Source organism: Penicillium maclennaniae, assembly GCF_028827695.1.
Source record: "Penicillium maclennaniae strain IBT 15551 chromosome Unknown utg000004l:1.0-3007600.0:1.0-3009580.0, whole genome shotgun sequence".
Taxonomy (NCBI): domain Eukaryota; kingdom Fungi; phylum Ascomycota; class Eurotiomycetes; order Eurotiales; family Aspergillaceae; genus Penicillium; species Penicillium maclennaniae.
The window spans coordinates 633,735-649,841 of NW_026623216.1; the positions used below are offsets into that span (position 1 = coordinate 633,735).

Sequence of the window (16,107 nt, forward strand, 5' to 3'; positions counted from 1 at the left end):
TACCCACGAATAGCCACTGTTCGACCCGCCATTGTCACTACTTCCTGGTCTCGTCGTGGATCGGTCCCATTGATCCCCTTCTCTCCACTGACAAGTCACCGAGTCACAGCATGTGGTATCCCTCTCGTTACAGGCGCCATTGCCACAATCACAAGCCTCGCCAGACTCAAGAACCCCATTCCCGGCAGCGGCCATTGCTGCCAGTATTATTTCCAGAACCAGCATCAACCAAACAGCGCGAGTCGATACATCCAGAACCCAGGCGGGAACAGACAGTACCTATTGTACATGGGGAGAATCGTGTCACACCCGGCCTTGAAGTTGGGTCCATGATGTATTGCCCACCAACATCACAAGTATCTGCCGACAAAGGGCAACACTGACCAGGTTGAGTTCCACATGTAGCCGCAGTACAGTCGTGTACGGCACCAAAGGTATGCGCGGATTCATGACTATCCAGTGATTAGAGTGGGGAGTTGCAAGATATCATCGAAAGGGTCTTAGCACATACGCGAAAACTTGCCATTCCAACTGCGTTCGAGCTACAACATTGGTCCCTGCTCCAGAGAAGCTTGTAACCAGATCCAGAGTTGCACAGAGCGCCAATCCAAGACACGCCCACTTCGCCTGAAGATGACGGGCACCCACTGAATAGTGTCCAATAAGCGTTGTTGTCGTTAATGGAACTTCAAGAGGAAAACCTTTGGAGACGCCAATTCAAGTCTCCCTCGGAACAGGCTGCATTCCACGCTGTTGTCCCTAAGACAGAGCTCGGGCATTCAGCATCGCTGATGGTCAGATTCTGAATGCCAATCGAGACGTTGAAACTGTTCTCGAATACCACTGACGCGGTATTGATCACGTTCAAGATGTGGTGATGGGCATCATCCGTCGAATTGAAGCTAGCGGTGTAAGCGCAATCAGTCGCTACCCCTATATAGGCGACCTGCCTGGTGCGCGGACACCCATCAGTACTCCCGATAGATTGTGTCAAGTCGTCCCCCCAGGCATTCCACTCCTGCCGCTTGCCTTGCATTACATTGTGCGATGGTGAAGCACATGTTGAGCGCAGCGATGGTGGATCGTCCAGTGAATTGCCTTGCTCGATTTGGTGTGCCACCATCCGTGTCGGCTCTTCATTGCTGCTCTCCAGGTGTATCTCATAGGTGACGGACCCAATAGTGAATACACCATCGAATAATGGGCTATCTCTCTGCTCAATCACAGCGATGCGTGCCCAACCGATATCCGCCCAGGTTTGATCCAACGAATCTTGTATCAGTACTGAACCTCTCGCCATGAGAGGATACGAGCTGGAAAATTGATTTGCTCCATATGACAGCCCATTTGAGTCCAAGTATTGAATCGAAGTATGCAACGGTGACAGATCGGTGTTTTCTTCCAGCATGAATCTCAAACGCTCGTTTGTCTGGCCAATGCCGATGGTGATATCGAAATTGGTGAATTGGAACTGTTTATTCAAGAAAACGGGAGCGCTTGGGTCCTGGATTTGGAAGGTATCCAGGTTGACTAAGATCATAGACTTCAATTTCTGAGAGCATCAAACAAGACAAGTTCATCTTACATTTGATCGCAGATGCTAGCGCAAGATACCCCGAGATGATAACCCATGTTGAAGATGAACAAAACCTTGACTTTCCAAAGTTCCTTCCCATGATAGGATATAGTCTCGCGGTTTGCTTTGAACAGAGCCCCGAATATTTCCTGGCTTAAGTATTAGAACATGGAAACACTCAAGCCAACTCCTACGATTGATTACTTTGAGTCCTCCAACGAAACCAATCACTCCAGCATAAGTTGATGACATTTGGATAGTGGGTCACGATGCCAAGGACTTGAGAGCCAGTAATCTGGCATCGTGACGCGTTCGAAATGGCGAAGCAAGGTGAAAGTAAAGACAAAAATCTAGGTCAACTAAGAACCCAGATGCGCAAGACATCATTACAACATCTTGAGACCTAGTGTACAGAACGCTGCTGCCTGCCTGATCAATTTCTGTCCAGATAAGATGAATCAAGAATCATCAAACTAATTATCGATAGCGTAGGCCGCGTTAAGCACTTGTTGTCCGATGTCGCTCATAAAATGAAGCCGATTGAATGCAACCCCTTCAATATACACTTCAATATTCATCTCTTCACACAAGGTGAATCGGACCCTGTCCAAGCGATAGAAATGCCTTAGCTTACAACAGTCTTGATCAGTATTGATCGACAACGGCAATCAAGGCGCCAATGCAACTTGCTGACGGCCATTCTGAACGTTCAAGATTACTGCCAAGACCGCCAAGGCATCGAAAGACTGAAAGAAATCGGTAATGTCAGCTCGTTCCGAACGTCGAGGCTTAACTCCGGTGCTGACCGATGTACGAGTCATCAAAGTGGCTGTGTAAAAGAAACATCCAATTGAATAGAGCGATGGAATTAAAGATGGAAGACAATGACATGAAACGGGGTGGCGGAAAATAGTTCCAGAAACAGCTCTAGAGAGGACAAAGAAAGAGGACCACCCTACCAGCAGCTGAGTAAAAGATCCCGAAATTTCTCTTCACGCAGCGCTGTGTAAACCTTGCTCACTTGCGAGCCAATACATTCTTTTCCTTCGGAATTCACTCTGTTGGTTGTTGGGTGAGCGTCAATGCCGGTGTGAGGAGGCACTTTCAGATCTTCCCGGACAAACTTATACAGTTTCTGAGACGTTGTGCAGAGGTATGACTTTGTCGTGGGACTAGCAAGGAACTCGATCCGAGCGGCTTCATAGCATTGCTGAAGGGCAGTCGAGACGCTACTCTTCCATTGCCGAGCGACACCTTCCTGCGGGATACCGGCGTCTGCCGGCAAATGATCGAGAAGAACACCCACTGAGGCGTTCGCAGTCATGACACTGCGATCGCAAAGGTCACTAGTGCTGTACCGACGCCAGTGGTGCATGAGATCCTCCCAGATTGTCATTTGGATCGTCTCAAGACGAGCAGGGGCGACAGAGAAAGTACTCGCCGTGGCTTCGTCGATCTTGCGGCGTACAGTTTTGACGAATTCGGCATGAAGCACGCGGAGATCCACAGCTTGGCACAGAACGTACAAGTAGGTTGCCGTCATAAGTGACAAAACTTCGACGGCATCGCCAGCATAACGACAGCCAATGAAGGCAAGTGAATTGATGGCCTGATTGTGCATTTCCGCTGACTGAACGTGATTGCTGATAGGATGGTTCAGATATCCGAGCTCCGAAGTGTACGAAGCCATGTTGATATCAATGCCCTTGAATGCAAAGGAAAGACTTGGGTCATCCATGCACAAATTTGGAGGGAGACCGTTACTCAAAGTAGGGTTCAATAGCTCAGAGCATTGGGAGAAAATCATTTTGCCGATCATTTGCATCACGCTCATGGTCTTCTCCATGGAGGAAGTGATCGCTGCGGCTTGGAAATTGCCACCATGATAGATATTGCCATCGTCCAGATTGATGAGAGGATTGTCCGTTGTCGAATTAAGTTCAACCCGAACCTGCTGGAGGGCCAAAGCCATGTTTTCAGTTTGGGGGCCAATCCATTGTGTGGAAGTTCGCAGAGCGTATCGATCCTGGGCGAGACCGTCGTGTCCAGGGCCAGCTGGGGTGGCCAGCTTGGAGTCCAGCAGGAAATTGTAGATATTTTCCGCAGCCTCAACTTGCCCGTCATGAGGACGAGTCGCTGCAATGAACGGATGATAATTACAGACCATGCCCATCATCGCTTCGGTACCCATGGCTGTCAGGAGCTGGGATAGAAGGACTAGCTGACTGGCATCATAAAGGACTAAGCTTGCCGCTCCACAGCTGAATGCCGTCCCATTCAGCAGCCCTAGACCTTCCTTTGGGCCAAATTCGAGGGGCTCCAGGTTAAGTTCGCGGAGCGCTTGATCAGCACCAATTATATCTCCATCAGACTTGTGAACTGAGATGTCTGGGTTTCCCTCGAGTGCTCCAGCAATATATGCAAGCGGAGTCAAATCACCTGAGGCAGAGATACTTCCCCTGAGAGGAACCACTGGGGTCATGGAGTTCCGGAGAAAGATGCAGATGTACTCAATCACTTCTGACCGAACGGCCGAGTGACCTCGCAGCAGAGAGTTGCATCGAACCAGCATCGCGGCCCTGACAATTGGCACAGGGATGCTGTGGCTTTTCAAGGAATGGTGACTGGAAAGTTGAGAGCTCTCGCGTCCTCGGTCACTGGGTAGTAAGACCGCTGCGTTGTGGTGTTGGATCAACGCCTTTTGCAGAGCAATGTAGTTGGTTGTTCGACTGTCTGCACTTCCACCAAAACCAGTGTTGACGCCATACACGATTTCGCCTCGTGTGAGTCTTTGATTCAGAAGATCTACGCTCTTCTTCAACAAGTGGTGCACCTCCGGGTTCTCAGTGATGGAAACATTATAGTCATGTCTTAGCAGCACGTCAGTTTGCACAATATCAAGAGACAAACCCAAGAAATGCGACGTACCGAGCAACAGCCACCGCCGAGCTTAGATTCAAAGATTGACCGTCCAAGATGACCCGGGTCTCTCCACCGAGAAGATTTCGGACCTCGCGACATGTTTGCAGTGTGGCATCGGTAAAAGACGCGCTTGACTTTCTATTGGAGGCTAACGCTTCGTTGCACACGGAATTCTCGAATACTTCACCCATTGCAGCAGAGATGTGTGTCGTGGCAGATTGTTGTCCGTTTTTGAAATTGTTTTTCGCAAGCAATACGAGCGTGGGGAAAGGCTTACGAGTGCCGACGGTTCACAGCGGTAAATTATACTTTCGCTACGTCGGGAGCAAAATTCACATCAAAGTTTTCCAGTATAGGCAAACAGTCCAAAGAGGCATTGAAGTGGACACAGTGATCTCTCTGTTCGGTTTTCTTTACAAGAAGACGTACGATGAGTGCATCAAGAGGTTAGGGACTGTCTCTACGTAACACTGGAACGCTGCTCTGATCGACTTCATCTACCTACGTAAGGGGTCCATTCCCGCCAATTCAAGCGACCGGTGCATTCTGCCCCTGCCGAAGCATCCCTAGATCTCCAGATCTACCATGCGATGGGCCTCAAGCTCTCGGAGGCTCACCTACCTGGAGCAATACTTCTGGATATCTGGGAGAAGGGACCACTAGCGGTGTGGAACATGCATGACCTCGGAAAAAAACAGACCCTTGCCAAGAGAATTACTGGGGCTCGATGGCGCCAGATCTCCCATACTTGGAGATCTGACCGTGGACAGTGCGTGGAGCTAGGAAAGGTGGAGTAGCACGTAGCGATCCCTGCGAGACAGAGTCGACCTGTGCAGCCTACTCGCATCGCCCGTCAAGTCTTGTGCATGCCAAACCCCCGGATTTCAGGGGACTGAATCGACCATAAGACACGTCGTCTAGTCAATGTTGACTGCTCATGACACGATTATCCCAGATGTAATCTTTAAAGTAGTTCTGTCGCTAGTTTATAAACCTTTTCATGGTATAGAGGGAGTTACTGATCCCATAATTGTCAATTTGCTAGTACGAGGGGTTCGCGATTGAAAATTGAATGCAGAATATCTCTGGGACAGGGTTCGAACTCAACCGGTAGGCGTGGCCTTATTGCCTCAAACGAGCATTTGGGATATCCTAAAAGTCAGTCAAGGAGGAAGAAGAAAATTTGGTGTTTGTGTTCTTGACCTTCTGCGTATACGAAAAAAGGTGGTACATCATTCGGTCGATGGTACAAGGCCTTGGAGATTATCGCCCCAGACAAAATTCTGAGGTTAGAGCAAGCTAAACCTGTCCAACATGTCACTAGAAATGATGCATTTTCTAATTGTGGAATGGTTTCAATGTATGGAACTCGGTGCAAAATCCGAACAATTGATGATCGAATACTTTCTGTATATCAGAATCCAACTATAACAATTTTTTACAAAACGACAGACTATAAACTCCAAAGTTCAAGGCTGCATGCGTCCGCTACCCTTTCTATTCAACGATGATCTCGCCATCCATGACAGCAGTCCCAGACTCATTAATTGGGCCATGGTATACCCTTCTGCCATAGACTCCATACCAGATCAAGCCGATGATGAACTCGCCGGAGAACACAACGATAGACCAGTTCATGTTTGATGGCACCACAGGAAGCTCCGTGGGGAAGAAAGAAAAGAAAACGGTGATAGTCAAGAAGCAAATTGAGGCGATATTGACGACGAGGCCGAACGGACCAAGTGTCCAGGGGCCATAAGGGATGGGATCTCGCTTGATCTTTTTGATAACGATCAACACAATCGCTATTTCGTATGATAAGAAGAGACCAGCTGTAGTTAATGAGACAATGGCGTTGAATGCAGCCGAAGATCCCACATTAATGACGCAAATGCATGCGGTGATGAAAGCGCAGAGGGCAACGGACCGAATCGGAAGGCCTGAGCGTGAATTTACCTACACCATGCCGCAAAATCAGTGATCGCCGCCCTTTCAGATTGAAGGTCAAGGTAGCACATACGTGGGAGAGGAAATCGGAGGATGGCAATCCTTTGTCGCGCGCAAATGCCCAGGTAAGACGTGAGGCCGAAGCCAAAAATCCAAAAGAAGCGCAAATAACGAGCGTAGTGGGAAGTGCAGCCATGACTGATGTGCCTGCATGGGATTTGGTGGCATTCCAAAAGACTTCAATGAAGTCGTAGCCAGTCGCACTGCCTAGTGCGTCTTCGATGTTTCCAATACAGAACAGAAATGCGAGAACTATGGCAAACCCGAGTGTACCATTCAACAGGATCGTACCAATCATGCACCAAGGCACGATGACAGACGCGTTTTTGACTTCTTCCGCTGAAAGGGAGTTAGTCAGAGATCTGTGGGGTTATGATAAATGCAAAATAATTACTTACCCATGTGACATGGACCATCGTAGCCTATGTACCTAGTTAGACAGTTCTAGCGAGGAAAATGAGAGTCACATACCAATGAAAGGAAGGTTCGTGCCCATGAGCCCAATGAGCCAAACCAAACCAGAGTTACTCCATCCAGAGCTATTGATAAATGTACCAAAGACAAATTCGGCGTCTTTGTGTGGGGCGAGGTAGACGAGAGGAATCAAGACGGCGAAGAATCCCACAATGTGAAGAATCAGAATCAAACCTTCCACTTTTGGGAGAAGCCTTGCTCCAATGGAATTGACCAATACGCAGAGGAGTAATGCAGCAAACATCAGTAGAGTCCCATGCCAGCGCTCAAATTCATAATCGGGGAAGTTCAGAACCAAAAGGCCCTGAGTCACGGTCGCCCCGAAGTATACACCGGCCGCAGTGTTGGCCCACCATCCGATCAAGTTCAGCCATCCTGTCACCCAGCTCAAAAAGATGGCCTGACTTCTGGGAGCGAGTATTGCGACCCAATGATATTGCCCGGCCGAAGTGGGAGCCCTGTTTCCTTATCAGCCTCCGGTTGAAAATGCGATGGATAGGTAAGTCTCGTACATTGAGGCCATCTCGGCCAGCGAAGCTGCGGTGACCAGAGCGCCGAACCAGCAGAAAATGTAGCCGTAGACAAGCGAAGCGGGGCCTCCGTCGATCATCGATGTCGGATTAGCACTAAAGAGACCCTCAGTCATGGAATCATGGAGGATTGAGCTTCGGGACTTACAAAAGCACTGCTTCCCAGGTGCACATCATCGTTGTTGTGAAGCCCAACATTGACAGGAAGCCAAAGTTCCTCTGCTCTCATCAGTTTGAACCTGGTCAGGTCCAGCTATAGGTGGTGAAAGCGTACCTCGAACTGCTGCTTCTTGCCCTGCTTGGCCATATCCTCATCATCTCGATTTTTGTATCCACTGGAGCCCAGCTCCCGAACTGCCATATCGCCAGACTTGATGCGCATTCTTACCAAAATTGAGTCGAGGAGGAAACAGTGGCAAAGAAGATTGAATGTTGTACAAGTTCTGAGAGAGAAAAAGAAAGTAAGACGTTCAATCTTCACAGGCCGCTCTCCTGGTCGCCGACTTGCAAAATGGTGAAATTACGAGCCCGTAAATTGACTGTCCACTTAATAGCTTAGATGAACTCTTTTGAAGAGACTAAATTACCGGCTTTCCCGACTGAAGCCGGAATTGCTTAATTGGCTCCGTGCGATGCAGGGTGCGAGGCGAATCATTGCCTCCTATTCACAACAATAGCATTCATCCACTAATTAGTTTTGTCTACAATGGATGCGAAATTCTTATCTTCCATGCTAAGGCCTCGTCTATGCATGATCCTGACAAGCGTGGGACTAATGCACTTGGCGTCATTAGGAACCCGGAGGGCCGTGCCCCGCGTCGTCTAACAAATCGATCGATCCCTTCTTGAGAACCGGACAGAAGAGCATTTTGGGTAATCGTGGCGAAGAGTCCGATAGCCACTTTTGGAGAACACTTGAAACACCCGCACGAATTCGTCAAAGGCTAGCCGGTCGCCACCATCAGGTTCGGAGCATCACACTGGCAGCGCAAAAGTAGCCACTTCGACTTCTTTCCTTCCCCCCTTTGCTCAATCAGAATGGCTTCTTATTCGCTGGAGCAACTGCACCGGTATTTCAACCGAATCGGGCTTCCTCAGGTCGACCGACAGTCTAGTGTGGCCCAGAAGGACGAGAAGGTTGCTTTGCAGTTTCTGGAATTACTGCAGCGTTATCAGCTGGCTGCTGTCCCGTTTGAGAATCTCATTTTGCATTATTCGGCCCACCGCACGATCTCTATAGACCATGAGCAGGTTTTCGACAAGATTGTCAACAATGCATCGCGCCGGGGCGGTTACTGCATGGAGAATAGCACCCTGTTTGGAACTGTCTTGCGAACCTTGGGCTACAATGTCACGCCGGTCGGAGGCCGGGTCAATGAAGCCGTACAGCCGATGGCAGCATCAAAGAGCTGGAAAGGCCCGACGTACAATGGATGGTATGCTAATTTCCTCCCTATTGTTGTGGCAGATTAAACCCCCGCAATGGGGATTTTCAATCCACGCACTGGCTGATTTACTCCATTCCAGGAACCACATGGTGAATATCGTAACTATCGGAGACCACCAATATCTCATCGACGTGGGGTTTGGCTCCAATGGGCCACACCGGCCCGTGCCACTGCTAGAGAACTTTGAGTTCCACAACACCGGAGATCAATGTGGTCGGCTCGTTTACGCCCCGATTGCACAACACACGAGCAAGGGCCAATTCGTATGGCAGTATGAGATCCGCAATGGGGCCAAGAACGCATGGACCCCTGCGTATTGCTTCACCGGAACTGAGTTCATACCGGAAGACTTCGAGATTATCAACTACTACATGAGCAGCAACCGAGCTAGTTGGTTTACCTTTCACGTGGTTTGTGTACGAATGATCCTCGATGAGAAGAACGAGGTTATTGGAGATTTAACTTTGTTCAACAACACCCTCAAGCGACGAACAGGGGCGACTTCTGAGGTGTTGGAATCCTTTACATCAGAAGAGGAGCGCGTGGCAGCCCTGGAGAAGTACTTCCAAATTTACTTCCCGCGGGTAGAGAGGGAGGGCATTCGCTACACCATTTCGGAGATCATCTAGACTTCGTTTGGTGGCTAGTGTCGAATGTTCAATCTAGTTTTATATCGTGATGCATATGCAGTGTTTAGCGGAGATCAATAGAAGCTTTTTTTCTTGTTTGATTCAGTCAATGACATTGATCCAGGCCCGAGATTATACGGAGATTGTGGATCTCCGGATATCCGATCACCCACCCCTACTCCGGATTAGTGGGACTTCACCCCCCTGGCGGCTGGCGCGGCCTGCAACCAGCCATCATGTGTCGAATGTCCAGGCCAAGACAAATCAGCCCCAACCCCATGCAATAAAAGCTTTCGCGAAGTCTTCACCCGGGAAGGACCCTTGTCCAATTTACGTATAGAATCAGACCACAGCCACATTTGAAGATTTAATGCGGTATTTTCGGACTGACCTTTTCCCCTTTAACCGCGGGCCGTGGGATATCCAGGATTGTCATTGGTCTTCGGAAATCCATCGATGTTCGGACCATCCAATCTTTCACGTTTCACTTTCTCGAATTGAATGAGTTGATAAAGTTGACCTGTTTCGTCTCCGGCATAACTCTTCAAATTGATGATGATCTAAGACGCACACACTTAGCCCTTCAATTCTCTTCATTTCCCAAGAGGGCAGCGCGAGAACGCCCCAACGGACGGAGGGTTGCAATGCTTCCTCGGAATTAATTGCGCATGACTCGCATTGCACGCTAGATACTGCCTGCCGCATCTTCTGGCCCGTCTCGGGGTAACCTCATTGACTTTTTCATAGGTTAATGTTATCGGTTTAGAGCGAACGCAAGTTGAAATTCTTGCCAAAAGGTAGTCTAGATCTAGAGAAAAAATATAGTGAACAAGGGTCCCTGTCAGCCCTCAGGAACTAAGCAGTCAACCCCCGACTCGCTTCCATTCACATGTGGAAGAAAGATTTCTCCTTTTCGAGAACCGGAAAATAGGGTGGTGGCCGCCAATCATTAAAACACTCAGCCACAAACGATTACTAGGAAATGAACGTTTCGAAGTTTCATGGCAGTGTCTATGAACCCCATGCAATGCATTCGTTAGGAAGCCTCAAGGTCTGACTGTTGATCCTTGCGCAATTCTAGGGCGACCTTCAGCATGGGGCTGTCTCTACACCTCGCTTTCCCTTCGAATGTTGTTCATACGTTTGACATACGAGCCATCTACTTGAAGCGCCAGCCACGTACCATGTAGACCAAATCACCATCGCGACTCTCTACCTCTTGGTGATGATGATAATGGCTGTGTATCGACTTGCATTTCGACTTTTCATGCTTCGCTCGTTACAATGGGATGATATGACTGTTTCGCTCTCACTGGTAATTTTCCGCTGGTCTCTACGACCAAATACATGAAACGATTGCTTCAATTCTCTGACAATAGTTCTTCAGCTCTTCGGCATTGCTCAATCCAGTACCATATTTGCAGGCACTAGACATGACCTTGGTAAGAACAAGTCGGCCTTGGGGGAGGTTGACACAAGCCGAGTAGAAAAGGTAAGCTCCAATTACCCGTGGAAAGTTAGAAGTACTGATAACAATCCCTTTTAGTACCTCTACGCATCCGAGCTTCTCTACATCCTCGGTCTGAGCCTCGCAAAGATATTCGTCCTACAATTCATCGACAAACTCAATGTGAGCAAGTTACACAAAAAGACATGCTTCTTCGCGACCATTGCTATCATCGCATGGGCAGTGGCTGCGTTCTTCACTCTTGCATTTCAATGTAGGATTCCGAGTCCATGGAACAGAAATAGCGGGCACTGTGTAAATATAGTGAGTTCTGGCCTCTCTCTTGATTCTCTCCACCAAGTATATACTGATACTTTTATTTTCAAGTTCGATTTCTGGGCCGCAATGTCTACAGTCGACATCATTACCGAGCTATTAATCTGCATCCTCCCAATCTATATCATCAAGCCTGTTCAGGTCTCTTTCCGAAAGAAAATGACCGTGGTCGTTGCATTTGCATTTCGCATGTTTTTCGAAAAGATCTGCCATTTGACTGCCCGACCGCTGGTTACCTCAAGACATAGACTGACCTTGGAGTGAATCTAGTGTGATTGTTGCGACTATCATTCGTCTCGCCTTCATGCGGAAATCCTCGGCTGCCGCAGAAATGACTACGAACGCCTTCCAAACCATCATCGCTACCCAATGCGTCCTTTGTGTTAGTCTTATGACAGCGTGCACACCATGTTTAAAGCCTTTCCTTGACGCATTTGAGACTGGGATGCTCAATGTTAGTTTGCATAAACGGATCGGCGGTGGAAGCTACAGTAACTCCTACGGTAATTCATATGCATTGGCTGGGATGAGCCGAGGCAAGCGAGAAACTGTGATCACATCTCAATATGTGGAAGATGAGATAGAAATGTTGGGGTTCTCGGCAGCTGCTTTTGCGATCACGTCCCCTGAGGATTTGCCGGTAGATAGAAGCCCTACCATGGTAATTCAGAGGACGGATCAATGGAGTGTGAGGCATGAGTATATCGACGCAAAGGCTTTGGAGGACACTGGATTAGAAACGAGTGCGAATCGAGTGGGGCAGGCAGTATAGCAAACCTAAGGTTGAGGGAGTATTAAAACTGCATGATTGGGTTTATGCCTGACTCATTATGATAGCCTAATGTAATGCCTATGCTTCAATTCCTTCAATATATTGGATCATATGATTCATTATCTTATGTTCTGATAAATATCAATCAAGAACTTTTTGAGTCGCCAATAAAGTATGGGAAGTAGATAAGCAGCGAAAATGAGTGAAGGTACACTCGAGCGCATATCTGTCCTCATATGACATTCGGCCAGAATTTATCTAGCCGCTGGCCACCCCTGATCAAGTGAATCACCCCTGCATGAGGAAAACCAGCGCCAAGCGGAGTCATTTCATTTGTCACGCCCAGGACAGTAACGATTGTCAAGCCATGAAACGTAGAAACCCGACGAACAACAAGGAATGCGATGAGAACAATACACACTTGTACATTCATGAACATTTTCGCTGTACCGATCCTCGACTCAACAGATATCCGTGGTACTGTGCCCAAGGTTGACCCAGCACAGTCCGCTCCGGCGCTAAGATTTGGGGGCTAAACATGGATCGTTGGCCAGAAACCACCCAAACGATCCACAGTGGGGAAGCTTTACCAAACTGGGTGTAGATAGCTCCAGCTTCAGCGCTCCGAGTCCCTTTCCCTGAATCTCGTTTGCTCCAGATGTCACATTTTCTCTAAACAACCTACAATGGCCAACTGCTACTCTCTTCATTTGGGTGCGATTAACATCAACTACTCCGATGCACCATGTGAAGACGTAACCCAAGCTGGCCACAATGTGACATGCTGCGTACGAGGCTCGACGTGTATGAGCAACGGCATCTGCAAGAACACCAATGGTGATGGGCACTACACGGCAGACTGCACAGATCCAACGCTCCAAGATCCTCATTGTCAGAACCATTGTGGTCAGTACTCATTCTGTGTTTCTGGTGACGGTCAAGATAGCAAGCTGACATCGCGTATTCTCGGTCGCGCAGGAGGACTCGCAGGCTCACAGATTACCTACAACTCAACTTCTGGCCTTTGGGCCTGTTGCTCATATGACGGCGGTGTCCCCAATTGTTCGGAACCGACCGATGAACTGTTCGCCGCTCCTGGTCCCTCCAATCTCAAAACCGTCCTGTATCTCCCCAAAACCGGGACTATTTCGTATTCTACGTCCGCCGCCACCGCGACATCTGTTTCGAACACGAGCACTTCTTCAGTCTCGTCCTCCTCGTCGTCGACTGTTAGTCCCGGGACCGCGGCTGGAATCGGAGCAGGTGTTGGTGTCGGTATATTTCTAATTGGTTTGGTGATCGCCTTTGTGATTTTCAAGCGCCGAAAGTCAACAGCAATGACGACGACGACCAACATCACTCCTGATACTTCTCTCTTCTATCAACAACATGTATTGCGCGAGTTGGACAATAAGCCGGTTGTGAGTGAGATGGATACAGGGCGCTCATTGCCTGAATTAGCCTCTCATTTTTGAGGGAGTCATGACCCTATATGAATAGCGCCGACTGGCTAGAAGATACCCTGTTCAATAATTAGAATGTGTTGATCATTAACACGTACAGAAGACTAATGCCCTAATATGATATCATTCTTTCTGTTGTTAGAGACACAGCAGGCTTTGCTCTTGTCGCGCCCCGCTTATTTCTTTGGTTGTATCAGAGTTGTATATCGTTGGCGCAGCTATATACATACATCGAACTTAAATTGCACGTGGACTCTCAAATTGAGACCACGAAGGCGATGTCAAACTTCGATGAGCAGGAAAGTGGCGATTGGTATCTCGGGATCGGGATCCATGGCTAGGGACTGGATCTTGGCCAGGGCAAAGTTTCAGCCGACACCTTTTGAGGTCAATTTCAATGGATCGGCTCCTGAGACATTCTTTGTGAGGCCCATTCGTAGTGAAGGCCGGAATTGGGACATCTTGGATCCTGATTGATGTGCTGCTGTGTGCATGACGGGGGTACCGGTGGAGATATGCTTATAGCCGAACCGAGGTGCCCGCATGAGGGGTATTGCTCACTCAGGAAGCCTCATCTTCTGATTACCAACACCTTCGTGAACGAAGCACTGTATATATCTTGCAATGGCTGACTATACTGAATACGCTGCACCCAGTGCCGACTGGGTTGCTTTGGAGCCGAGCCTGCCCAAGCTCCCTGAAGTTTCGGTCGAGGAACTCAAGCAGCTGCTCAACAAAAGTCGTGAGGACATTGCTACCCAGGCGATGAGCAGTGGTCAATAATACCTACTACACAGCATCATTCGTACATTTTACTAATGATGTTATTGATATAGGACTCCGTGAAAAGGTCCAGCTCAAAGATTATACCATACCCGCTCGTGATGGCTTCAACCTCGAGGCACGCACCTACCGACCTGCCGGCGTGGATCCCTCAGAGCGTCTCCCCTCTATATCCATATTCACGGCGGTGGCTTCTTATTTGGGACTCTCGCGTCCGAGGATGGCATCTGCTCTCGCATTGTTACCTCGCGGGCGGAGAAGGACGAGCCCATCGTCGTATTAAACGTGAACTATCGTCACACTCCCGAATACCGGTATCCAACCGCCTGGGACGATATCGAAGACGCCTTCGTCTGGGCTCACGAAAACATCGCTGAGATCGGCGGCCTGAGCGACCAAGTCGTCGTGGGTGGCATTTCAGCTGGCGGCCAATTGACTGCCTCACTAGCACTGGCCCAGCTTCGTGGTGAGAATAAGAAGTTGGCAGCTTGTCCCAGAATCAGGGGACAGGTCTTGATGATCCCTTGCCTCGTTCAAAGTGATTACTATGGCTCGAGACTAGACCTGCTGAAGAGTCCTGAGTTGTCTAGCTACAAGCAATGTGCTCAGGCGCCCATCCTGCCCGTTGATCGCATCAATATGTTTATGAGTCTTCTTGGCGTTGTTGGCGTTGGGGGTGCGGAGAAGGACCTCCGGATGAACCCTGGCAATGCGTCCGCGGAAGACGTCAAGGCACTTCCGCCTACGACCTTTGGCATTGCAGGTAATGACCCACTACGTGATGAAGGGCTTTTCTATGCAAAGCTTCTGAATGACAACGGGTGAGTCTCTTGATTACCCCAATCTAACTTTACCACTGACAAAATGCTGCTTAGTGTCCCTATCGATGTCCATGTCTTCCGTGGCGTACCGCATGGATTCAGAAGGTTTGGCGATAAGCTAGCGTCCTCGAGTAAATATTGGGATCAGGTCATGAGCGACGGTATTACCTGGGCGTTGTCGAACCCGCCAGCTGGGGCCTTTGAAATCATATCTGATTGAATGTGCACAGTGAGTTAATGTACATCACACTGCCGCTGAAGGGGAAGATTGTCCTTGCCATGGAGATAATTCCAATTCAGAGACATAGCATTATCTTATTTTTAATTGTCTCTCACGATGACCTGTAGAGACTGGTAATCAATGATTTCGGAGAGGTATTGTCATGAACACTTCCAGTAGGTCCCGCAATGGCTGCGACCACTTGCGGTTTTCGGTTGATCTCTCCAACCCTGATGTCAACGCTCATCATCAGTCTATATGAGACTTATGATCTGCATATCCACTGTCTTATACCACATAATTCCCGCCATTTACGTTCATGACCAAGCAGATCCAAGACTTGTGACTAAATCCACAGCAACAAGACACCCACATCATTGCCACCGGATGATGGATACTATTCTTTGAGACCGGCCAAACTGATCGTGCTTTAAATTTCCAAGCACCACACCCTCTTTTTGCAGGTTATCGCGCTCCATCTCTGGATCCGCACTTTAGGTCGCTCTACCCAGCTTGAATATCTCCTATGATTCGGTTTCACTGACTGCTTGAGGAATCGAGTGATTGTCTAGCCTGCGACAGCTACGAATTGTGCTATAGAGACGCTCTTGGTTTGAAAGCCCCCGGTTTGTATTTGAATGCCACGAACTAGCATTTCTAAGTGTGAACTGATACATGC

General features: G+C 48.7%; 6 protein-coding genes across 6 annotated transcripts; 3 read left to right on the plus strand and 3 right to left on the minus strand.

The window, feature by feature from the left end:
• Positions 1-688: 688 nt before the first annotated feature.
• Positions 689-1,540, minus strand: N7477_004425 (uncharacterized protein; the record flags this gene model as incomplete). Its single annotated transcript, XM_056966088.1, has 1 exon — positions 689-1,540. One exon carries the CDS (start codon positions 1,538-1,540, stop codon positions 689-691), a length of 852 nt encoding a protein of 283 aa, XP_056822869.1.
• Positions 1,541-2,531: 991 nt separating this feature from the next.
• On the minus strand, positions 2,532-4,689 carry N7477_004426 (L-Aspartase-like protein; the record flags this gene model as incomplete). The annotated part of the gene is made up of 2 exons (XM_056966089.1): positions 2,532-4,446; positions 4,505-4,689. The coding sequence occupies 2 exons, from the start codon at positions 4,687-4,689 to the stop codon at positions 2,532-2,534; spliced, it is 2,100 nt and encodes a 699-aa protein (XP_056822870.1).
• Positions 4,690-5,995: 1,306 nt separating this feature from the next.
• On the minus strand, positions 5,996-7,891 carry N7477_004427 (Amino acid/polyamine transporter I; the record flags this gene model as incomplete). The annotated part of the gene is made up of 7 exons (XM_056966090.1): positions 5,996-6,454; positions 6,519-6,844; positions 6,904-6,927; positions 6,977-7,437; positions 7,492-7,605; positions 7,658-7,728; positions 7,784-7,891. 7 exons carry the CDS (start codon positions 7,889-7,891, stop codon positions 5,996-5,998), a joined length of 1,563 nt encoding a protein of 520 aa, XP_056822871.1.
• A 656-nt stretch (positions 7,892-8,547) lies between these two features.
• Positions 8,548-9,586, plus strand: N7477_004428 (arylamine N-acetyltransferase family protein; the record flags this gene model as incomplete). Its single annotated transcript, XM_056966091.1, has 2 exons — positions 8,548-8,945; positions 9,037-9,586. The coding sequence occupies 2 exons, from the start codon at positions 8,548-8,550 to the stop codon at positions 9,584-9,586; spliced, it is 948 nt and encodes a 315-aa protein (XP_056822872.1).
• Positions 9,587-12,827: 3,241 nt separating this feature from the next.
• On the plus strand, positions 12,828-13,616 carry N7477_004429 (uncharacterized protein; the record flags this gene model as incomplete). The annotated part of the gene is made up of 1 exon (XM_056966092.1): positions 12,828-13,616. One exon carries the CDS (start codon positions 12,828-12,830, stop codon positions 13,614-13,616), a length of 789 nt encoding a protein of 262 aa, XP_056822873.1.
• A 612-nt stretch (positions 13,617-14,228) lies between these two features.
• On the plus strand, positions 14,229-15,428 carry N7477_004430 (alpha/beta hydrolase; the record flags this gene model as incomplete). The annotated part of the gene is made up of 3 exons (XM_056966093.1): positions 14,229-14,379; positions 14,506-15,208; positions 15,263-15,428. The coding sequence occupies 3 exons, from the start codon at positions 14,229-14,231 to the stop codon at positions 15,426-15,428; spliced, it is 1,020 nt and encodes a 339-aa protein (XP_056822874.1).
• Positions 15,429-16,107: the final 679 nt, after the last annotated feature.